Source organism: Hoplias malabaricus, chromosome Y (genome assembly GCF_029633855.1).
Source record: "Hoplias malabaricus isolate fHopMal1 chromosome Y, fHopMal1.hap1, whole genome shotgun sequence".
Classification (NCBI taxonomy): Eukaryota; Metazoa; Chordata; class Actinopteri; order Characiformes; family Erythrinidae; genus Hoplias; species Hoplias malabaricus.
The window spans coordinates 80382845-80407204 of record NC_089820.1 but is presented as its reverse complement, the minus strand read 5'-3'; the positions used below and the strand labels follow the sequence as shown (position 1 = coordinate 80407204).

The 24360-nt window shown below is 41.7% G+C and overlaps 2 protein-coding genes across 3 annotated transcripts in view; both read left to right on the top strand.

Annotated features, from left to right (window-relative positions):
• Positions 1-280: 280 nt before the first annotated feature.
• On the top strand, positions 281-14523 carry LOC136678904 (E3 ubiquitin-protein ligase RNF126-like). Of its 2 annotated transcripts, none has more exons than XM_066657086.1 (9): positions 281-433; positions 5026-5084; positions 5854-5914; positions 6521-6756; positions 8042-8110; positions 8229-8298; positions 8397-8490; positions 10838-10953; positions 13052-14523. In XM_066657086.1, exons 1-9 carry the CDS (start codon positions 359-361, stop codon positions 13202-13204), a joined length of 933 nt encoding a protein of 310 aa, XP_066513183.1. In that variant the 5' UTR covers positions 281-358; the 3' UTR covers positions 13205-14523. The 2 variants fall into 2 exon arrangements, with proteins under 2 accessions (XP_066513183.1, XP_066513182.1); XM_066657085.1 differs by having other exon boundaries at positions 8042-8125.
• A 5624-nt stretch (positions 14524-20147) lies between these two features.
• The window catches only part of LOC136678557 (potassium/sodium hyperpolarization-activated cyclic nucleotide-gated channel 2-like), a 97257-nt gene continuing 93044 nt past the window's right edge, over positions 20148-24360 (top strand). Inside the window, exon 1 of the mRNA XM_066656601.1 lies at positions 20148-21001. Coding sequence (XP_066512698.1) covers positions 20148-21001 — 854 coding nt within the window. The remainder of the gene's footprint in view (positions 21002-24360) is intronic.

The following is a 24360-nucleotide window of genomic DNA, read 5'->3' as shown; positions in this document are numbered from 1 at the left end:
TTGTGGTTAGGGTTAGGGCTGGTTTAAGGGTTCGGGTACGTTTTGGGGTATGTGTTGGGATCATAATATGGAAAGTATTAGGGTTATATTAGTGTAAGGTCATATAAGGGTAGGTTTTAGGGTTGGCTAGTTAGTACTTGTGGTTAATGTCAGGTTACTGAATGACCCTATAATAAGAAAATTAATGTAAGTCAATGCTACATCCCCACAATCCTTGGAAACGCACTTGTGTAAAATTGTGTGTGTGTCTGACTCACTCTCTGTCTCTCGCGCGCGCGTGTGCGTGTGCTCGGTGTGTCCCAGTGTGAACGCCGTTCCGCCGTTGCCTCTGGCTTTGAGTCCCGCAGTGAGAGTGAATATGGCGGAAGCTCCGCTCCGGACCAGCCGCTTCTTCTGTCACAGATGCTGCGAGGAGATCAGCCCGCGCCTCCCGGTAATTCCGCGGCCCCGAGTCGTGTTCTCTGTTCCCCGTGGAGCCGCGAGTTTTACGGAGAAACCCGCGGTTTGTCTGCGATGGTTGAGCAGCTGTGGAGAGCTGAGCGGTTTGCATGTTAGCATCGCTGTTAGCCGTTCCATTAATGTCCACTAGCAGTTTACAGCTTAGCATGCTAACGTTAGCTGTGCGGCATGAAGCTGGCTCCTAACTCCAATGAGCCGTTCCACCTTAAATGAGAGGGCAGCTAACGGTACAGCCTGGAGCCTTAAGCTCGACTCGGGTACATATTCTTATATTCTGTTCTGCATTAAATCATACCATGCTCCAGAAATGAACGGTTACGCTGTTTAAGGTGGAAGGGAAAATTCGAAAAAGAAGCAACTTCAATTTGATTTGTGTTTCGTTAGCAGTGCTAACTAGCCGCCAGAAAGTCGTGTTTTGGGGCTTTGAAGGGGGTTAGTTCGTTCACGAGACGCGGATGAACTTGTTGACTCCCTCAGTTTACCTTAAAAAGACTTGTCAGTTAATTTTGCTGCTCTCAGTTGCCTCTGAGATTGTATATTTATAGAGAGCTAGCCTTAGTTGGCTAACACGATTAATGTATTAAATTAACATTACAGAGCTCCGAGATTTCAGAGGATAGTTGTCAAAGCTGTGGACTGTGAATTTGGGTGATTCCGTTTTGGGTGCCATTAATGTCATATTTATTAAAGTTATACAATTTAAACCTATGTAAAGGGACCAACCTTATAACCTGGGTTAGAGAATTAGGTCGTCAATGCCACCTGTTTAACGCCTTTCAAACTATTTCACCTCAACGGATTCTCTACTTTTCCTTCAGATACAATCCTTGAGTTTCAGACGAGTTGATATGTTTATCCTAATGTGTGAATAACACCTCAAAGCTTGAAAACAAGTGTTCAATGGGCTGTTGAATTTCATGTTCCTCAGCATTCACTCGGCTCTGTTGTCTTTCCAGTGTGTAGAATATTCTAGATATTTCAGTCACGCCTCTCGTGCACTTGAGGGTCACTTTGAAAGTTCAAATCCGTTACTTAAAAGATATGTCCACATTTGAAGGAAACGTCTAGAATGTCCTTAACTTTTCAAGGAATTGGGGCTGAGTGATGTGTTGAATAGACCTGATTTGTTGACGCTGGTTTTATTTATTGTGTGACTGTATTGTGAAAGTCAAGTGCAAAACACATATTTTAAGCCACTGGCATGAGCCTTACTTTGGTGTTTCATTGACTATTTGTTCAATTTAACTTGGTTTCAATGTTCCTTTTTTGAATGCAAGAGGGCGTAAATAGTTCAATTTAAAAACACATGATATTTCAAACAAGCCAAGACTATTAGAATCTTCAGATTGCTGCGCTTAAAGGCTAAGCACCACTTAATGGACCTCCATGAATATTCCACATTATTTTAGTTACTGACAGATATAAGTATGAATTAAAATGAAAATAGCAGCTTAATTTGCTTTAAAACTGACAATTTTATTAAATTGACGGAAAAACCCGAGCTCGCTACGGAAATTCTTGAACGCAACCGTGACGTCACTGGTGGACAACAGCTGAACAACGCCGCGGTAAAACACCGTTATGACTGACTGTTATGACAGTATCTAGCTAAATAACCAACATTATTCATGACAATAGCCTAGCAATAAGCTAAACTCAAATGTAGAGGTACCGTTATTCTTGTAAATGTGATCGAAGTCGAACTCGAATTCATCCGACACTATAAACCTCCGTAATGCAGCTACGTAGCCGAGTATAATCTGAGCCACCGAGTTTAGCGAGTCAAGCTAACGTTAACTAACACCAACTAAAACAGGCGAAGTGAGTGTCCTTACCCTGTTTACCTCCATGTTACAGAGGCTCTTGAACACCTTTCGTTGGTGTCCTTACATGCCCATATTGTTGGAAAAGCGCCAGTGAAATGAGCTACAGATAACGGAGTGAGCGGATGGTCCTTTCCAAAGTGCCCGTTTAAAGTTGACAAATTTAGTCCATTTTCTGGATATTTTGGGATCTTTGGGTCATTTGTGCACAGATGTCCCACTGTACATTGAATGATTGCAGCCAAAAACAACACACCTTTTCCTCATTTTTCATTAAATTAAGTGCAGCTTCTAGAGTTGTTGTCCACCATCTACGTCACAGGCAAGACGCCTATTAGAGTTTCCCAACACCGTTGGTGGGGGGGGACCAACGATCTTTTAAACCTTATTCCTTCAATTAGTAAGAAACAACATGTTTTCTGACTCTCAATAAACACACGTTAGGAACTCAAATTCCACTGTATTTATTTGTTTGACACTTTCATAGAGCTGGTGCTTAGCCTTTAAGAGGAGAACTCAAAATGTCGAGATACATCTTGTGTGTCACAGTAAAGGCGGCACATATTGCTAAACAGTTTATAGGCCTCGTCACCCAGCCCTAATTGGAATGGATGCTAGTTCACCTCATTGATTGTGTTGTGATTTCTCACAGTTGTAGGGGCTAAATGTGATGCTTCACTCACAAAGTTGAAGTAAAACTTGAACCTCTAGTTGCACTCCTACACATGACACCCCACTTATTGAATCACTTTTAAAACCTATGGTGCTTGAGTCATTGCAATATACAAAAGCAGACTTTCATGTTTTGTTGATTACACATGGAAGTACTATATTTAATTCATACTTGAAGACTCAGTACAGAGTGTAGTGTTTTGATACAGATATACAGAATAAAACAGGATTATTTATGTTCTCTTTGTTATGTTACATGCAGTTGGTGAATATTGTTTAAACACTGATTATACCCACCATTTATTCAGGGAAATGTGTTGGTTTATCACAATAATCATAACATATCTTTCTCCAGTTATTTATCTCGGTAGAGGTTTGAGCCTGTTTTAAACCCTGAATAGCTGACAAGTGCAAATACTGCTGCTTTCCTGTGAGAGCGGTCAGAGTCACCTCCTGTTCTTGACAACTAAATCATTTTTGTCTTGTGGATTGCTTTGATGGGCTCTGAGCCTTTGGGGCTTGGGTTAAGTGGCAGATGTCATCATAACTGTGAGCCAGTAAATTCCCAGGTTGTCACTCTTAGCTATAGTGTTTCAGATGTCAGTACATTTACAGATATACTAACAACAGCATGACCAACTGTAATGGTCCAGTCTTCTCCAAATGCCAAATAATGCAAGGCAGGAAGTGCCTGTTAGTTTCATCATGATTATGTTGGTCCTTTGCCTTTTTTTTTTTAGTTAAGAGTAAGTTCAACACATGATCACTCCTTGTATGACGGATAGTGAATGCTCCAACAAAGGTTCTTTGGTTCTCCCGTTGGCATCCTTTTTGCCTCATTGTACAGAGACTCTAGAACGAACTCACACAGTATAGAGCTACAGTCAAAGCACTATAGTGCAGCCATTGGTACTAATGCTTCCATGTCATGGTGGTCTGTAGGTTGCTGGTTTCGTGAATGCAGTGAGGCTAATCTCAATGCCAAGTTGTTATTCATAATATAGGTCCTATTATGTTTACCGCTGTTTAGATCGCATTAGATATGAGATGCTTCTGTGAGGTCGACTGTAGCTGACATTGAAAAGTTGTTCTTTTATGGCACCAACAGTACTAGAATGGGTTTTACCTCAGGTGTAGAAAATAGTGATGTGACTGCAGAGAATGAAATGACTAGAAAAAAAGGTCTGTATATGTCCTCTCTTGGATGTTTTAAAAATTCTCTTTGCAACTTGTTCATTTTGCATAACTGAAGTTAATGTGCACTTGCTTATTGAGTGCTGCTATTTTCTGCTTTAAGAATGGCATATAGACCCGACAGCAATTTTGTTCTGTCCTGTTTACCATACACATACACCATGAGGTACCTCACTGTTGTAAATGTTCAAGGCAAACAAAAACACAGATATTTTTGTTAATAAAGACAGTGAAAACAAAAAAATTAACATTGTCATGTGACATTCATTCATTCTTTATCTGTAAGCGCTTATCCAGTTCAGGGTCGCGGTGGGTCCGGAGCCTACCTGGAATAATTGGGTGCAAGGCAGGAACACACCCTGGAGGGGGTGCCAGTTCTTTACAGGGCAACACACACACTCACACATTCACACCTACGGACACTTTTGAGTCGCCAATCCACCTACCAACGTGTGTTTTTGGACTGTGGGAGGAAACCGGGGCACCCGGAGGAATCCCACGCGGACACGAGGAGAACACACCACACTCCTCACAGACAGTCACCCGGAGGAATCCCACGCGGACACGAGGAGAACACACCACACTCCTCACAGACAGTCACCCGGAGGAAACCCACACGGACACAAGGAGAACACACCACACTCCTCACAGACAGTCACCCGGAGGAAACCCACGCAGACACAGAGAGAACACACCACACTCCTCACAGACAGTCACCCGGAGCGGGAATCTAACCCACAACCTCCTGGAGCTGTCTGATTGCGACACTACCTGCTGCGCCACCGTGTCTCCCTTTGTCATGTGACATCACATGCAGTTATGTAGTGGGCTTTTTAGTCCAGGCTGGCTTCTTACTAAACTATGTTTTTTTTTTTAGGATTATACCTGTCCACGGTGTCAGTCTGGCTTCATTGAAGAGTTACCGGATGAGAGAAGGTATGTCGTCTTGTAAAAATTCTTCCAGGGCTGTGCTAAAGGTCCATGCAGACCACTAGGATGCCCTCCTCAGTTTTCATATTGTTTTAGCGGATATTCAAACCTGAATATAGCTATTGGAACAATCTCTGTATATCTCAGGACTGCAAAAATATGAACAAGCCAAAGCTGGAAAGAATTATTACATTTTTTTTTTTTAGAATTTTCTGACCAAAAAGGCATTAATTATAAAAACTATTTGTCATTTTTTGTTACACCCTCCTGACAAAATATAAGACAACAGTAAGAAAACAGCTTGCACGCTCATTTCCCCTGCAGTACAGTGGTGTCCTTACAGTATAACACATGTAATTAAGTAGCTACTTGCTGTTGAGATAAACCTTTCTCTTCCTGCTGTGTCTCCAGAAACACTGATTCACCAGATTTAGACTCCGCAGTCCTTTAGAATTAAATCAGCTTCTGTATCCAGGACAGATGTTTGCATTCATACAAGCTGCTTTTCTTTATGAACTTCCTTTGGGAAAAATATTCGATAACAGATAAATAATTGGTCTGTAATTATTTCTAGGCTGTAAAACATTAAGATTCTCAATCAGTGAATCAGTTTGTTCAGTTAACATCGTGTGTGTGTGTCAGGAACTTGGATTTGTTGTTTTTATTATAAGAAGTAGACATAAATAAAGTGAACTGTGTCTAATGTTTATGGTTCTGAAAAAGATTGTTTTTATCCTATTATTATTATATTTAAATGGGATGTTTTTGCCTTCAGTGCAGAGAATGGGTCCACGTCCACACACTCCTCCAGTGATCAGAACCGTCCCCCATTCGAGGTGAGGCTGAATGTCCTCACTAACGGTATCATACACTCAGCAAAAGGCTTTTGTCCATTGAATATTTGGGAAAGGTCTATTAGATTTAAGAGGATTGTTTTTAATTTTCTGCTTCGTATTGGGCCCTTATTCATCAAAGAATCATATGCTCAGTTTTGACTGTAAAATGAGCTGAATAGTTTGATATTAATCAATGTAATTCTTGGTGTATAATATAGGAGAACCAAAACAGAACCTTAAAATAATACTAGTACTTTTGCACATGTTAAGTGTCCAGTATAAAAAAAGACTGGATTAAAGCACAGTAGCACTCCTTTTGTGGAATGGTCCATAAATGTATTTTTTTTTGCTTTTCACTTGTTCTTAGAGATACACTTTTAAATATTCATTATTTTATATATACATATATTTTTGGGGTAAATGCAAGTTTAAAAACAAAAAGCTTAAAAATGCATGCCATTTCCTAGGAGCAGTAGCTCTAAATGTTGCAAAGCCTAAAAAAATGCAAACTTCAACCAGAATTTAGCGTCACGCAAAACGGATTACTCAGTGTGTGCCTCTAGGCTAAACATGGTTTGTTATATTTATTATTAATGTGGTTTGCAGAATGTGGACCAGACCCTCTTTACCTTCCCGCATGGCTATGGTCAGTTTGCTTTGGGGATTTTCGGTGAGGGCTTTGATCTGCGGGCGGGGCTGCCCACTGAGGACAACCGTGAGGCGGAGAACCGCAGGGAAAGGGAGATGGCCTCGCGCCAGCGTTACGGAGCCAGGCAGCCAAGGGGACGCCACGTTCCCCGGAGACAAGGGACGCGGCATGAAGGGGTGCCAACTTTAGAGGGGTGAGGACAGAATCTGAATCAGCTCAGTTTTACGGGCAACAACACTTCCACAAATTTAATTTTATTTTTATGCACAATTCCCTCAACATTCTTTAGAATATAAATGGTTAGATTCAACATATACCAGTATATTCTGTGTGTTAAACTCTCCCAGTCCATATCCATTTTCAGATATTATCATTCATTTTTTTATTCTCCAACATATCCCACAGATGTCAGATCAGATTGAGATCTGGGGACTTCTTTGGCCAAAGACAAAACCTTGAACGATGTATTATCCTCAAATCCGTCCAGTTTTTGCAGAGTGTTAAAAGAAGCCATTACTGCTTATTCATTTTATCCATTTATTGTTAATACTAAACTTAAATAGTGCCTTTCTCGGTATCCAAGGACGCTTTATAATAAACACTGCACAGAATGCCATTCCATTCAACACCCAATCAATGTGTACAGTGTATTCACAACCAGGAAACGACAGGCCACATAAACGACTGAATTCACCCTGGATAGAGCCAATCCATATCTGGGTATACACACGTACATTCATTTACTTACTTACTTATAGGAAATACTGTTGCCTTGAAGTGTGCACCCATGACCCCGCTGTTGCTAATTCACCAGTTGTCTTTCCTTAGACCACCTTTGAGATGTACTTCCCACTGTTTACTGAGAAAACACCCTGAAGCACCTACCACTTTTGGAGATTCTGTGATCCAGTTGTTAGTCCTTTAAAATGTGGTCTTTGGTAGAGTTGCTCAGATTCTCTCACTTGATTATTTTTCCTACTTACACATCAATTTCAAGAACTGATTCTTCACTTTTTGCTTAATATATCCCACCCTTTGACAGGTGTCACTTAATCGAATTACCTGTCTGTGTTTTTTTAAGTCTTTGACTATTAAAATGAGGCTTGTTTAAAAAGATAGAAGGAAAATGAATGTAAAAAATAAAATGGAATACAGTCACAGAGATAACAAAAGAGAACGATAACACATTAGTTGTGTGCCCGTTGAAATGAACTGGCAAGGAATCTTTTAGCCCAGAGGCATTTCCATGTGTGCGTTTTGTCTTAGAATGCTTTGATTTACGGTGTTGTTACGGTAATGTGCTCAGTTTATTTGTTCATTATTTTACTCTGGGATTATGTGATTGAATAAATATTTTGTCATGAATACAGAACTTTCTGAGTTGATATAATTTGATATATTCTGAGTACATGAATTTGAATCAGTGTTGGTGTAAAGTTCATGTTCATTGTTAACTCATGTGTTGTGTGTTTTAACAGAATAATTCAGCAGTTAGTAAATGGAATCATCGCACCAACAGCTATGCCAAATATGGGCATGGGACCATGGTATGAAAATACAAGGTTTAAACATTTCATTATTCTAAGTGTTAATCTTTACTGTAGAGTCTTTCTAATTAAATATGGCTGTGTTGTGGGTGATGAATTTTATATTGATCTTTTATAGGGGAATGCTACATTCAAATCCAATGGACTACGCTTGGGGGGCCAACGGATTAGATGCTATTATAACACAGGTATGAACTCTCTGTAAAGAAATAATTCAACGTATTCTATCACCACGATATCGACTAAAGCATATTGACTGTTCAGTATTTTTGCACCTCTTTTGCAGTTATTGAATCAGTTTGAAAATACGGGTCCGCCTCCTGCAGACAGAGAAAAAATTAAAAGCCTTCCAACAGTTCAGATCACAGAGGAGCACGTGGGTGAGTGCCACACCAGCGGTCTTTATGGGCATTGCCCTGTGTGAGAATATATTGATACTGCTGGCTCACTTTAGTCAAATAAGTAACAAACTGGACTAATTGTTACCTAGACCTTTTTCTAAAATCACCTGCTACTGTTCTTCTTTAAAAAAACGAGAGCTGTGTGAACATGGTGCATGGTCATGATTGTATAATGCTGTTTTAACTGTGAACACATCACAAGCTGGTTGGGTTGGTTACCGCAGCAAACCCTCAGGTCAAATTTCCATGCAGTTTTACCTGCATTTACCTGACCTTTTATGAGGCTTTAAGTATTAAGAAAGGCTTTGAAATCCCACAGTGATGTAATTAGAGAGAAGTTGTCCAAGAACACAAGACAAATCACAGGACATTTTGAGATATTTTTGCAGTTGTAGGGCTGGGCAGCTCTCGTCCTGGAGGACCGACGTCCAGCACAGTTTGTTAGCTGACCCATTCAAAACACACAGAGTAAAGCTAGCAATGAACAGTAGCATTGAATCAGCACCCTGCTCTGTTGAAAGTATAATGCGAGATTCACACGAAAGAGGCCCTGAATATTATGTAATACTCTTGATAGGACGAAGCAATCTGAATGCAAGCACAAGGTGCGCCTCAGTATATGGAGCTTCGAACAAGCCAGGATGCCCCTGCTTTGGAAAAATGAGTTAGGTGCAGGGCAGCCGTAGTGACGTTTACCCTTTTGGGTGCATAGCTCTATAACCCTTCACTCATTCGACTTCTCTTCAGGATGGTGGTGTACGGTATTGAGCAGTGCATCTTTATGGTGTGAACCTGTTGCGTCACCTATTTGTCAAAGCAGCGTCAGAGTGTATTTAGGAAATAATATGTGGGGTTTGTTTTGTTCAGACTGCTCCATCCTAATGGGAGTTACATAAGAATAGTCAAGGCCTCTTTTGAGTGAATCTCCTTGTATAAACTTGTGTGTGTGAACTTTTATACTGAAGTAGAGACTGGAGAAAGTCCTTAAAGGCTAAGCACCAGTGATATGAAAGTGTCAAACAAATAAATACAGTGGAGTTTGAGTTCCTAACTTGTGTTTATTGATCGTCAGAAAACATGTTATTTCTTACTAATTCAAGGAATAAGGTTTAAAAGACCGTCACAATTTTCATTTTAATTCATACTTATATCTGTCAGTAACTACAATAATGTGAAATATTCATGGAGGTCCATTAAGTGGTGCTTAGCCTTTAAACAGTAACATCCCTTGCAGTAATGAGAAAGAAGCTACAGGTGAGATATTAAGTCAAGCCGTCTTCTTCATTCCATTGTTGAGGGTCCAGGATATTAAAACAGGGCTGTGTTTAAGAATCATTTTATGCCTTTGTAAGATGTCGTGGTGTGTGTGGTATGCTTAGGAGGGTGCTATCGTTCCAGCCTTATATATGCATTAATATGCATTAACCATAATGTTTCACTTCTTTTTGATAGTTTTGGTCTGAAGAATGCACAATAACAGTCCAAATATTGGACACATGGAGGAAGAAGTGTTCTCTGTTTTTACTTACGATAAAAAATGTAATGTTGGACTTTATTGATTTTGGCCACGAGAGGCAGCAGAAGTCCATAACAGAATAATTCAACAATACGAAAGCATCAGCACTCCTTAAATTCCTGTCAGTAATGACCATTAAGACAACACACATGACGAACTTAAATAAATGTCAGTCTCAACTTATCTGAAATAAATCTGTATTCGTAAATCAATTTTAGATTAGGTTAAGATTAACATTAGAATGTGGCCCTGTGGCCGACATGGCGTTAAATACAAACTATGTTCTTACAGTTTTTCTCATTTTATTAATTGTTAGAGTGTAAAACCTATTAACTCTTAAGGCTTTCAAAATATAACATTCTCCACAGATGTCTGTGAATCCGATTACAGAAGGCACCTGACAGAAGAGACGTGTTTGATTGACAGTGTTAATGATGGCCTTTTATTCGAGTTTGTCTGACATGTCTTTGATTCTGCTGTTACTGATCATGATGTATTCTTATTTCTCAGACTGAATTTCAGATGGCTCCTTCATATATAGTGACCATTACATGTGTAAGTGATTTTTGCCTGTCTCCCTACTGGGTTTATTTGGAGCCATTTGAGATCCAGCCTGGGTCTTTCTTTGCTGTGGGCTTTCAGTTAACCTAGTCATGGGATGTGACTGGGCTAATTAGCTTGGGTTGATCTGTTGATGCTGAGTAGTAAATTAAATCAAATGCAAGGTTAAAGGGCTACATTTGCAGTCACAGATTCAGCTTAGAAAATAAATGTTTTTTCCCTCCCCGTTCTTTCCCCGTGTGGTGCCAGGTGCTGGTTTAGAATGTCCTGTGTGTAAAGAAGACTACAGTGTGGGAGAGAGTGTTAGGCAACTTCCATGCAATCACCTCTTTCATAATGATTGTATAGTGCCCTGGCTGGAACAGGTAACACTCTTGAGCTTCTGCTTGCTGGTTTACTTTCTTTTCCGTTCTTATCAACAATGACTAGTTGCTCTGAGACACTGTATTTTTTATGGATGTGGTATTCATTAGTCGCCAGTATATTTTCTGAATGTTTATGAACACTCAGCGCTGCCATTCATTTGTTTTGCTTATAGACAAATCACTTACTGAATTTCACAGTTGACTTGGGAGATAATGTTGATATTCACAAATGATTATAATCTGCAGATTAACTGTGATACAGATGGATAAAGTACAACTTCTGAAATGTACACAGCTTTTGGCCATAGCTTGTCATGGGCTGCGTCCCAAACCACACTCTAATTCACACTCTACATGAATGCACTTTGAGTACATTCATAAATACTATTTGGTGTTTTAGTATGTGGTTTAAAACACAGCTAAAAAGTTGAGGAAAGAGCCAAAAGCTCATCTAGTCAAAGCACTGCTAGTGTGTGGCTGAAAATGAAAAGTAAAATGTATTTGAGATTTCTTACCAGCCCGAGATGTGCAGTTTCAGCCTAAAAACCTAATCCTCTAACACTCCTGAAGCCTGCTAACTGTGGTGCTTGGAACTTTGTTTAGCTAATGGCTACGTTCAGATATTTATGTCAAAACAATTACATTGAAATACATCCTTCAGTGTATTTCTATGTTCATAAGAAACACACATTTTAGTGTGTGTTATGTGGAAATGTAGAATTTTCAAATGGTGGGATTTTACCATTTAAAAAGTATATTTAATATTTAGAAAAAACAGTAATCATCCTTGTCTTCTTGTAGTTGCTACTTAACATGGCCCATTTTTAGCACAGTGACCCCTACCTATGTCATATACCTGATTAAGCTGGATCTGTATACAGTGGGACCTCTACCTACGAACTTGATTCGTTCCGTGACCCGGTTCGTTTCTCGAGTCAATTTTCCCCATTTAAAATAATGGAAAAGCAATTAATGCGTTCCAGCCCCCACCCCGAGAGTCACCCTTTGTGCACTGATATATGTTTACAACACTCTCAAATTAGTAAAAAAATACATGTAGCGTTACTAAAAATAAAAGAGAAATACAGTGGTAACAGTAATAAAAAAGAAATAATAAAGTTGTAAGTGGTTACACATCGCTACCTTGAAGACGTGACGACTGGCTGGAGGAGTAACACAGGCACTGGCTGTATGACGGGAGGTGGGGGTGGGTGGAATAACAGAGTGTAGGCGGTGAATGTGGGGAGACGAAGCGTAGATGCGGCTTAACTTAGCACGAATTTCGATGTCTGCTATTTACACTAATGCTAAATTGCTAAAGCTACAATGTGCTAATCTTAAACGCTCACTCAAGTCTGGGCGCTGGGAGACTCGCCTATTGGGGTCAGTGGCCACTTCCAGCCGCTGGCTTGGTGGAGACTCGGGTTCGTTTCTAGAGTCGTGGTTCGTAGGTGGAGGCAAAAAATATTCAAACGCCCGGTTCGTATCTTGAAAAGTTCGTTAGTAGAAGTTCCACTGTATATCCATTTTTCTTTATTGGTATTGTTTATTTATTTATTATTTTACGCAGAATAGTCCTGCTGCTTTCAAAACAAGAAACTCCTGGGGCCTAGGGGAGCCCCCTGGGGAACGCCATAATTCATTCTTCTGTTCTGCAGTCTGGGAGGCTCTTAGGGGCACATTTTTGGTTGCTACAAAAGACTTAGGATTTATGAAGGAGCATAAACTAAACAATAAACTAACATTAATGCATGAAATCCCACCAATTCGTATAGTTTTTTGCAATATTTGATATCGTATATAACCCCAAGTCCAATAGGAGAATGAATATGTACAGACAGCTAACACATTGTGTTATGAAGGTAACACATAGTGCTTCACCGGTTCTTGCACAACACTTAGCCTGCCATGTAATATTTATTTGTGGCTGTTTTTATTATTATTATTATTGTATTATTGTATTATTTATTAATGAATATGTTCTGCTTACATTGTTCATGTTTAGGAATACTCTTATAAAGATATCGGCATGTTAGTCAGCAAACAGCATCTGATCAGGTGACTCACGTGGACCCGACCATGTTTCTCTTTCCCTCAGCACGACACATGTCCAGTATGCAGGAAGAGTCTGAGCGGGCAGAACACAGCTACAGATCCTCCGGGCTTATCAGGAATGAACTTCTCGCCTTCCTCATCATCCTCTTCCTCCTCCAATTCCCCCAGCAACGAGAATGCTGCCAACAACTCCTAAAAAAACCCACAAAACAAAACCCTCAGTCCTCCCAACATGCGCGTGCACACACACTCACACACACACTCTCACACAACATTCATCAAACACATCGTCATCTCAGTCTGACCGTGCTAGTGTGGCCAAACAGCATAATTCAGAACCTCCTAAAGCTTGAATCCCCCTCCTCACACACGGTCCTCCCTCTTCAAAATCTCTTGGTAACGCAGCAGCCGCTCTGAAGAAGTGGGGAAAGTTCTAGAAATTAGTTTGGGCAGTCTTTCAGTTGGTGGAATTGAATCCTAGCAGGGGGCCCAAGCAGAAACCCGACTATGGTCATCCCGATTGCTCCCTTTAAGGCCAGCACCACAGCAGCGCCCTCTGGTGGCAAGCCAGAGACGCATTATCATCATCATCCTCATCATCCCCTTCATCTGACCTGACCAGGAAAAGCGCCAAAGGATATTCTCGATATCTAACCAGAGGAGGGAAGAGCAACAAATACCACTTTCAATTGTATACTTTCATCTAAACTTTGCTTTTTATCATTGAACTGGAGAATGATCATTCCTCATGATTTGTGTTGTTCTTTTCTTTTTAAAAAGCATGGAGGGCAGTAGCTGTCCAGACGTGGTGATTTTAATTTAAAAAACAAAATGTGGGGTTTAAAATAAGAAAAAAATTGGAGGAAATTAGAAAGTGAGGAACGTTCACAGAACTCTTCCAGAGTCTCACCTACACCCACTCCCACAGCCGGCCAATTACTGACTGGATTCGAATGGCATTTTAACCGAGACTCTTACGACCCAAAAAAAGGGGAGACACAAACACACACACACACACACACACACACACACACAACTAGAACCTTTTTCTTACATTGTGTTTTTATGATATGATTTTGATTGCTTTTTTAAATTCATATATCAGTGGCTGAGGTACACTGTATGTGAACACACATATTTATTAAGATACAAATAATGAATAAAATAAGAACTAGATCAGTAAACAGCCAACTGATAATGAGAACATCTCAAAATGGAAGGGTTGCTTTCATCTCTGTACTTTGTATTTATTTGCACTTTTTTTCACAATTAGAACTGAACAAAGAAAAGGGCGATGGAGCGAGTGCTCCGTTAAGCAGCTGATTTTTTTTTTTTTTTAAAGATTTCCTATTAAATATATAGTTCATCCAATATTTTATTTTAAAACTCAGAACTACACATTGGAACAATTTGTGGTGTTTTCCCTTCATCCTCAAAATACAGCCCCACGATATATATTTTTTAAAATTAATTTGATTGTTTTTCCCCTCCATTTCCTACACGTATTCAATGACTCTCGGTTTTTTTTTTTTTTAACTTATTCTAAGTTAAAAGATTTGTTTTTGTAAATCATAATAAAGTGAAACAAGAATGTACTGCTTCTGATCATGAAATATTTTCAGCAACTCACGGTATTTTTTTTGTTTTTTTCCCCCTTTTCATAAACTTACACTTGTATTAAGCCATGTTGAGTTCCTCTAATTTTATAACTAGTCGCAAATTATGTTGTTAATAACTTGGGGAGCGGGGGGGACGACTACTGACGTGCAGACTGACCAATTAAATGTTTACAGAGAAGGTTATCGACCAATAACGGTAGCTCTACAGTCAGACCGTCCAATCAGAAGATTTTAGACTACTTCACCACGCCCCCTTCTCACTCAAGCGAACCAATCGGAGTAGGGGAGGGCGGGACTAGTTTGTGAACAAAACTTCTCGAAGTTCTATGTAAGGTCTAGAAAAACAAAATCCCGGACGTTTGTGAAATTCTGCCCGGACATTTTTTTTAAGTCTTAAAAAGAGGACATGTCCGGGTAAAAGAGGACGTCTGGTCACCCTAATATATATAAAATTAGAAAAATATATACAAATTAGTGTAATTAAAATTTAGTAACACTGACACAGTAGGTGCAAACAAAAAAGACAAAAATTTAGCGTTAGTCTCGCACAGAATTTCCCTTAACCACTGGTCTTTTACGCTTCACATTTTGATGTCTAAAAAGGAGAGACTTAAATGATGGATCCCTTCAGTGAGCCGTGGAAGTTATATTTAATTTTTTTTAGCTTCTAAATAAAACACACATGACGTTACTTTTGAATCAGCCTTTAAACTTCCCCCTTCAGTTATTCACTCAATGGTGTTTAAGAAAATGCTCCACAAAGGCTGCTGCTGAAGATTTTGCGTCAGTGACACTGTCCTCTTTCAGTGATACAGGAGATGCTTGTGCACCATGTGGGCGGAGCTTAGTATTCGAAACAAGTGCACAAGTATTGACCAAATATACTGGAGTCAAAACCTTTGTCATTGTTTTGATTACAGTTTGAGACGAGTGCCACGGAGTCGGTGTTTAATGTGGTACAGTAACAGCCACAAACCCAATGGAATCTAAGATATTTGTATTTTTGCATCCACTTATGACTCCACTTGTGAATTTGGTAGATTTCTTCTTATCACCTCTGGGTGTGTGTGAGTGGATGAGAAAAAACAGTAATCATCCTTGTCTTCTTGTAGTTGCTACTAAACATGCCCCATTTTTAGCACAGTGACCCCTACCTATGTCATATACCTGATTAAGCTGGATCTGTATATATCCATTTTTCTTTATTGTTATTGTTTATTTATTTGTTATTTTACACAGAAGAGTCCTGCTGCTTTCAAAACAAGAAACTCCTGGGTCCTAGTGGAGCCCCCTGGGGAACGCCATAATTCATTCTTCTGTTCTGCAGTCTGGGAGGCTCTTAAGCCAAACGGGACCTGTAGCGAGCAGCGACAGGAGATTATCCGCCTCATTATCCCATTACATTTTGTAGCGTGTGATAACGGAATTTCCTCGGAGCACCGAAACTTCAGTTCCTCGTTGGCTGATCACAGCTGTGGGACTGGCATGCTGTTTTAAAGCTGAAGGGACAAGAGGCAGGTGTGGGTACACTGTCAAAGTAGAGTTAAGGCACATTCCCACCCAAACAAAAGCTCCTGAAGGTTGAACGTACTTGGCTTGGATGCATAGTTCTAGGAAAACTATTACTCCACAGACTTTCCTTTTATATGTTCTTGCCATTGCATTTCTCACATGGCCTAGACATGATGGAGGTCATAAATTCCAGACCTTTGTTCCAGGTTCCAGGCCTGGATTTTAAAATGGCTGGCTGATATGACTACAGCTATAACTGGTCAGGTATAGTGTCATACTGACCGGCCATTGTAAAATCCCGGCCTGGAACCTGGACTAAATGCACAGCTATGATGACCTCTGATGTATAGCACAGGTTTCAACAACCGTCCAACGACCAGGTGCTGGTACTTCTAGAGATAAAGACTGACAGACCTCTAGACAGTCTTTCATATTTTATCCTTTCAATCATCTGGTTCCACTCCTGGAGGGCTTCACAACCCATGGTTGTAGCAAGATTGTTGCATCCATCTTGGGCACCACGATCAGAGATGTGTTTGAGAACCTCTTGTAGTCTTGCAACAGGCTGTACTTGATAGGATTTGGGTTCCACAGTCTTTTGCTCTCCCACACTTGTAAATGGCTTCGCTCTTAAAAAAAGAACACAGCTGTACATCGAGGCAAACTAGCGTCACCCTTTATAAGGTTACTTGTGAACAGCCCTCCTCTTCCTTCTTCTCACTCAGCTTTCTTTATTTTACTCATGATCTTGTGCGTCTGGCTCCTCTCCAAGATCAATCAGAATCTGGCTCTTTTCTTGGAACTCTGCCTTTTATGCAAATGAAGCCCAAAGCATCATACTTCTGTGTGTCATACCAGGAAGTCTGTACTGGCGGTCTGACACTGCAGAGTGAGAGAGGGAACGAGAGAGAGAGAGTGTGAGGGAGAGTGTCAACAGCTGAAGGTAGGAAGCGCAGACTTAAGTGGGCGCTGTGACAGCATGCTGACCCTTTTAAGCAGCAAAAGGCGACCACACTCTTCGGCACATGGACACGACTCTCTGGACCACTGGGATTGGACAACCTTTCAGTGTCATTGACAAACGGCGACTCTTTCAAGGTATGCTTGGCCCCCTGGTGTTGCAACAGAAGCTTTAGAGATGACTAGGAGGAAGTTGATGGGTCTGACCACAAGTGGCCAGAACCCAGAATGACAACCAGTAGATTTTAAAAATCACACATTGCAAACTAAAGGTGACAAATGTGTTCAGAGAAGGACTTCTGGTGCATCAAAGTGCTAATCCTTTTTAAATAGAAAAACTACTTCAAGTTCCCCGAGTAAGATTTGTTTAGAGAATTACCAACCACTGGCAAAGTCTGCAATAAAACCAGAGAGATTTAAATTTTCTTGAAGGTTTATTTAACTGACAAATGCACAAAGAAATGATTTCCAATGTTTTATAAATAAAAACTTATTTTAAATTTGATGCCAACCACACACGCCAAATTTGCGACAGGGGCAAAACCAGTGACCTTTGAGCCCTCAGATGGCAATGCATAAGGAACGGCCATGCTACAGTTAAAAAAATACAGCCACATGGGCATGGGAGGACTTAAAAACTAAAAATAAAACACTATTATTCAAGGATTCTTTGCAGAACTGTGAACAAGTTCTTTGGGTCTCATCTCAGATGGTCCAAAAAACAATAGAAATATGTACGGTCAGAGGAGCCCATTGTTTAAATTGTTTCATGAAAATTAAATGGAAGGGACTATGCTGACTGCTATCAGCAATTGGTGCAAAAAAGCCAACAACTCTCATTGTTTGGGGACCAGGGAATGGGTGACCTGCACATGGTAGAAGTTTCCATTGACGTGGAAGAATGTGGGTTTTAGGGAGATCTATTCTGCCATCGAGACAAGATCTTTTCCTGGGGAGTCCATGGTTATTTCAGCAAGGCAGTGCCAATCAGGTTGTTCTGAAATCTATTTTTTTTGTGTGTGTGTGCTTTTATCATTCATTAGGTCCACTTATTCAGTTCAGGGTTGTGGTGTTCTTTTTTTAAATTTAAAGTGGAATAACAAAATGATTCTAGAACACCTTGTCTATGAAGGTCTTATATTTTGCATTATTTCACTGCCATTAGAGGTATTTTACAGTAAACAATTTAGCTTTCACACCATTTCCAAAAAAAATAAAAAATTACAACAAAATGGCCCTACAAAAACCATCCATTGCAGCGTTCTTTAGGTAACCAGAAGTACTTAACCCATGGAAAATGTCAAGCATATAAAGTAAACCTGAATGGATTTTTTTCAAATGTGCACTTGAGATGTGTCATAAGTCCTTTTATAGGGTTCTTTACCATCAAACCTGATACACAAACAAATACAAGCCACATTTCCAGAAATGTTGGCACATTTTGTAAAAGAAAAATCTGTGATTTGTTAATTCTCTTGAAATTAATAAATAGGTTTTTATTTTACAAGCTTACTCTGATTTTGCAAAATTATTAGATAGAAAATGTTATCATTTGGCAATATAGCATACTGAGATCTGTCTTCAATTCTGTAATTATTAATAAACAATAATTCATTAGATGAAATTGCAACACTGGTTGAGAGGACCAATTTTTTATTTTATTTATTTTTTGCAGGTCACTTTAGGAGTGTCTGTTCAGATTAATTTTAAATATAGATCATATTTAAAATATAACCTAAATGTGACCTGGAATTAGGGACACTTTTATTTGAACGTGCCCAGTGTGAAAATAGGTAAATTTAATTTTAAATTAGCAGCCATTTTGGCCATAGCTCCAGTGATAGCTACATGCCGTTTTTGAGCAAAAAAAAAAGCAGGAAAATATATTTGTTTCATTTAAAGATTCTACTTTTATGAAAGGTCAGTTTCAGCTATGATAGGTTTATATTGGTTATCTATTTAAAGAATTAGCAACAACGGCTAACTAGCTATCACTAGCTGGCTTCCTAAACTTTCCATTCCACTTCAAGTAAAGTTGACCACTTTATTCGAAAAAATAAGGTAAAACAGTCAATAGACGGTTGAAACGCCTTATTTTGCCAGAGTAACATTTAAGGTGGAAGGGAAACTTCGAATGACCGTTTTTGTCCCTCCGTGGTTTGTTGTTGTAACAGGTCGGTCGACTAAATGTGAGGTAAATATGTGCTATACAGTTTTGATAAAACTCCATCCAGATCCCTGCAGATGTTAGTAAATTAACCACAACCAAATCTGCCAAGTTTGTTAAGCTGTGGTCATTAAATATTTAAGGCTTGAAAGTTTTACATTTGTGGGGATACGTTGATATGTTTGTTTTACATTCCCATAGGAACAGAGATTGACCGCAGTTCCTCAGTCTTTTCAGGTCCCGGGTCAGTGGGTGTAGAGCTGTTTCTCCGCCGCTGGGGGGCGGTAAACTTTCAGTGTCTGTGACTGTACTGAAATTGTCATTGAGTTCACCCTCCGTTTCAATGACGACAAAACGACACTGCGATTTGTGTCCTTCTGCTGATAAGAGGAAAACTACTGGTCTCCAGCAGCGCTGCTGCTTCAGTCCTGGTCCAACGCAGGTGGAGTGTAGTGTGGTAATGTGGCTAAGTGTTAGAGGGAAACATCAGAACTAAAATAGATTTAATGAGGTAAAACAGGCACAAAAGTTGGGAGAAAATGTGTCTCTCTTTTCCTCATCTTTTCACTCCCTAAATCGCTTCAACCCCTCCATTTATCTCTTTTCTCTGACCTTCTTTAACCTTATTCTTCTTTAAAATTATTCCCCTCTTTCTCCTTCTGCATCTGTTGCTCTCTCACTTGCTTCCCTCATTTTTCTGTCTTTCTTTCATCCCTCCTTCCTCCATCTCCTCCATGCTTGTCTTCATTTCTGTTTAATTTACTCTTGCTTCCTGTTTCTTTCACTCTGTCCTTTCCCCTCCTCCTTTTCTCCCTCCCTCCTGCTCTCTCTCTCTCTCTCTCTCTCTCTCTCTCTAGGTAATCTCCCCCCTCCTTTCCTGTATGGAGCACACTGAGCTCTCCTCCTCCTCCTCTGAAGCCGTCATGCAGAAGAGAGTCGCAGCCGGCTCCTGCAGCCGCGTGGACGAGTCGTCCAGCCACGCCGCCGCGGAGGAGGCGGAGGAGGGCGAGGGAGAGGCTAAGCTCCAGCCCACCAGGCTCAGACGAGGAGGAGGGGGAGGAGGAAGTGGAGGAAGCATCCGAATGAAAAACTTCAGTGCTGCAGAGAGGAAGGAGCAGCCGGCAAAAGCTGCGGATGCTCCGGGACAAAAAGACACAGACGAAGGCGGAGGGGGAGGAGGAAAAGGAGGAGGACAAAGCGGAGCAGGAGGAGGAAGGACAACAACTTCATCCGTGATGCCGGAAACACCGGCTGAGGCACAGTCCGGCACCAAGTGCAACAAGAACGGTGAGTGCCGGCGGGACTCAGGGGCCAGCAGTCTGCGCTCCATCATGTCCAGACAGGACGGTGGTCCCAGACGAGGCGCGCGTAACTCCACGGCCAGCACGGATGACCCGGACAAAAGGGACCAGCTGGACAAGAGGGACCCCCGGGTGTCCTTCTCCAACGCTTCTAGCCGCAAGGCATCCTCGGTGACCCATGGAGGCCAGCAACCCCGCAACTCTGTCACTTTCCTGAAGTCTGAGGATGGACCGCAGGCAGCGGCAGGTAGCGAGGATGGCGAGGCACGAGGAAGCCAGGCCAGCTTCATGCAGAGGCAGTTTAGCAGCATGCTGCAGCCGGGCGTCAACAAGTTCTCCCTACGCATGTACGGCAGCCAGAAGGCTGTGGAAAGGGAACAGGAGCGGGTCAAGAGTGCAGGGAACTGGATCATTCACCCTTACAGCGACTTCAGGTAAGGACGGGTTTGGTGGGTCAACCCAAGCCTCGTGATCGACCGTTAGGTTTGTGCTACATACAGAATATGGTCAGAAATACAGTCAAAGCTTGTATATATTTACGAGGGATAGATGGCATTCAAGCATGAGGATCTAGGCTACGTCAGGCACTGACCACACACACTCCTCCCACTCATCCCAAAAGAACTTCTCATTTCATGCTTTTCCAAGGAGTTTATACAAACTGTTGGCTCAATGTGTCCAAACATATGGACCGGGCATTATCAGCTGAACCGAAGCGGGAAAAAAACGTGGCAGTTTTTGTGGTGTTCGCACAACTGTCTGACACAGCTGGGTGGCTGGTGTCGTTACACACTTCAGTGTCTCTGCTAGATTGAGGTTGATCCACCGTCCAAATGACATCTGGCTAGAAACTGACTGCTGATGACAGGCTACATTTTCTCGTGGTGCAATGATGTTATCTTTAGCAATTCCAACAAAGTTGGAACAACAAACAATAATAAACACTGTACAGTAACAAACACCAGACTGGCTTTGAGTAGCAAGGCAATAGATAGTAGAAATGGGGTGTCACTGACAGGAGATGGAGGGTAACACACAACTCTGATGTCCACGGCACTGGTTCAAGTTCAAGACTCAAGTTTATCCTCTTGAAGAAAGGATGTAGTGGTAGTGACTGTTCTCTTTTCGTCAAAGCTGAGACGGTAAGAATTGCCTCATGAAATGCTCCTATTTAAACGAATTGGAAACAACCTATGTTTGAACCTTTGAAGGTTTGAGATCGCATTAATCTCCAGTGGCTGGGAACCTTCATCGATCAGCCCCTGGATCTTGGGATGGCAGCAATAGCGAGATGTTTTTAGAGTCTGAGTGGCTTCGGGATTGACTCTGAAACTCAGCCGTGAGGTTAATTATAGGGGCAAGTTTGGGTATTTGATTCTCAGTCTCAGCATCAAGGACAGTGCAAAATGCAGCAACGCTGAAAGCCAACAACAGCCACGATACCATTGTCAGAATTATGTGGCAAAGGTTCAAGAAGTTGTCAGCGGATTTAAGGTTTTTGGCCGACGCACAGCATTCATTCAATCCTGAGTCTAAATAGCCATTATGTTCAAGTTACATACTGTTCAGGAAGCAATTCTGGGGAGATTAGATATGAAGAAACCCACGCAGACACAGGGAGAACACACCACACTCCTCACAGACAGTCACCCGGAGGAAACCCATGCGGACACGGAGAACACACCACACCACTCACAGACAGTCACCCGGAGGAAACCCACGCAGACACAGGGAGAACACACCACACTCCTCACAGACAGTCACTCGGAGGAAACCCACGCAGACACAGGGAGAACACACCACACTCCTCACAGACAGTCACCAGGAGGAAACCCACACAGACACAGGGAGAACACACCACACTCCTCACAGACAGTCACCCGGAGGAAACCCACGCAGACACAGGGAGAACACACCACACTCCTCACAGACAGTCACTCGGAGGAAACCCACGCAGACACAGGGAGAACACACCACACTCCTCACAGACAGTCACCAGGAGGAAACCCACACAGACACAGGGAGAACACACCACACTCCTCAACAGACAGTCACTCGGAGGAAACCCACGCAGACACAGGGAGAACACACCACACTCCTCACAGACAGTCACCAGGAGGAAACCCACGCAGACACAGGGAGAACACACCACACTCCTCACAGACAGTCACCCGGAGGAAACCCACGCAGACACAGGGAGAACACACCACACTCCTCACAGACAGTCACCAGGAGGAAACCCACGCAGACACAGGGAGAACACACCACACTCCTCACAGACAGTCACCCAGAGGAAATCCACGCAGACACAGGGAGAACACACCACACTCCTCACAGACAGTCACCAGGAGGAAACCCACACTGACACAGGGAGAACACACCACACTCCTCACAGACAGTCACCTGGAGCAGGAATCGAACCCACAACCTCCAGGTCCCTGGAGCTGTGTGACTGAGATTAGATATTCCACTGTGGGAAAGGAGTGGAAAAAAATTAAAGAGAACTAAGACAGGATTTTCCAAAACATATAAACATGTATATCGTCCAGTACAACACCAGAATGTGACATTGTCAAGAAGCTGTTACTGAGAAAAGGAAACAGACACAACAGGTGAACATTTACCAATCAAGACAGCCGTGTTCTCTCTGGAGGCGTTAACATTTTTAGCTGCTTGAATGTTCAATATGCTTCTGGGGTACATATTTTTAGGTGTATTTAGGGTGTCAGACTGTCGGTCGTTTGTGGTTGTTGTCATGAACACGTCGCAGTGTTAGGTTGCTTGTGATGGGTGTAACTCGTTAGGCGCTAAAGGTTCCGGTTTAAAACGTGAAGACATTGGATGCATCCCTTTTGTGTACTACACAAAAATACCATAGACATTAAAGGTGTACGTTCTGCAGGCTAGGAGAAAAAATATGACATACTACATCGTTTCTTACTAACAGGACGTAATGACCTGTTGCTATGATGAGACACATCATAATAAACTGCAGCTGCAATGTTGTAAGCCATTTTCCCACACTGCGTAGTGCACAGCAAAAACCCATTTATCTAAGCTTCCTGTTCCTATGTGTAACGTTTAGTGCACTGTCTGAGTGTAGTAGTATTAGTTAATTAATTAATAATTTAATTATTAATTTTCGATAAGTGAGAAGCTCCTCTCTTCCCGTTTCCCAGTGTCCAACATTACCATGCTTAAAAATTGACTGGTCCTATCAATATCCAATTTCTTCGTATACGCAACATTCACAATTCTAACGATAATATGTACTTAAACACTAGTTAGAATCATTCATTCAATCATTATCTGTAACCCTTATACAGTTCAGGGTCACGGTGGGTCCAGAGCCTACCTCGAATCATTGGGCGCAAATCACTGGGAGATCACCCCACACTCCTCACAGACAGTCACCCGGAGGAAACCCACGCAGACACAGGGAGAACACACCATCTCCTCACAGACAGTCACCCGGAGGAAACCCACGCAGACACAGGGAGAACACACCAACTCCTCACAGACAGTCACCTGGAGGAAACCCACACAGACACAGGGAGAACACACCAACTCCTCACAGACAGTCACCTGGAGGAAACCCACGCAGACACAGGGAAAACACACCATCTCCTCACAGACTGTCACCTGGAGGAAACCCATGCAGACACAGGGAGAACACACCAACTCCTTACAGACAGTCACCCGGAGGAAACCCACGCAGACACAGGTAGAACACACCAACTCCTCACAGACAGTCACCTGGAGGAAACCCACTCAGACACAGGGAGAACACACC

Coding starts and splice junctions, on each gene's coding strand:
- LOC136678904 (XM_066657085.1), top strand. CDS start 359: ATGGCGGAAGCTCCGCTCCGGACCAGCCGCTTCTTCTGTCACAGATGC. Junction 434..5,025: donor AGATCAGCCCGCGCCTCCCG/GTAATTCCGCGG, acceptor TTTTTTTTTTAG/GATTATACCTGTCCACGGTG. Junction 6,757..8,041: donor GGGGTGCCAACTTTAGAGGG/GTGAGGACAGAA, acceptor GTGTTTTAACAG/AATAATTCAGCAGTTAGTAA.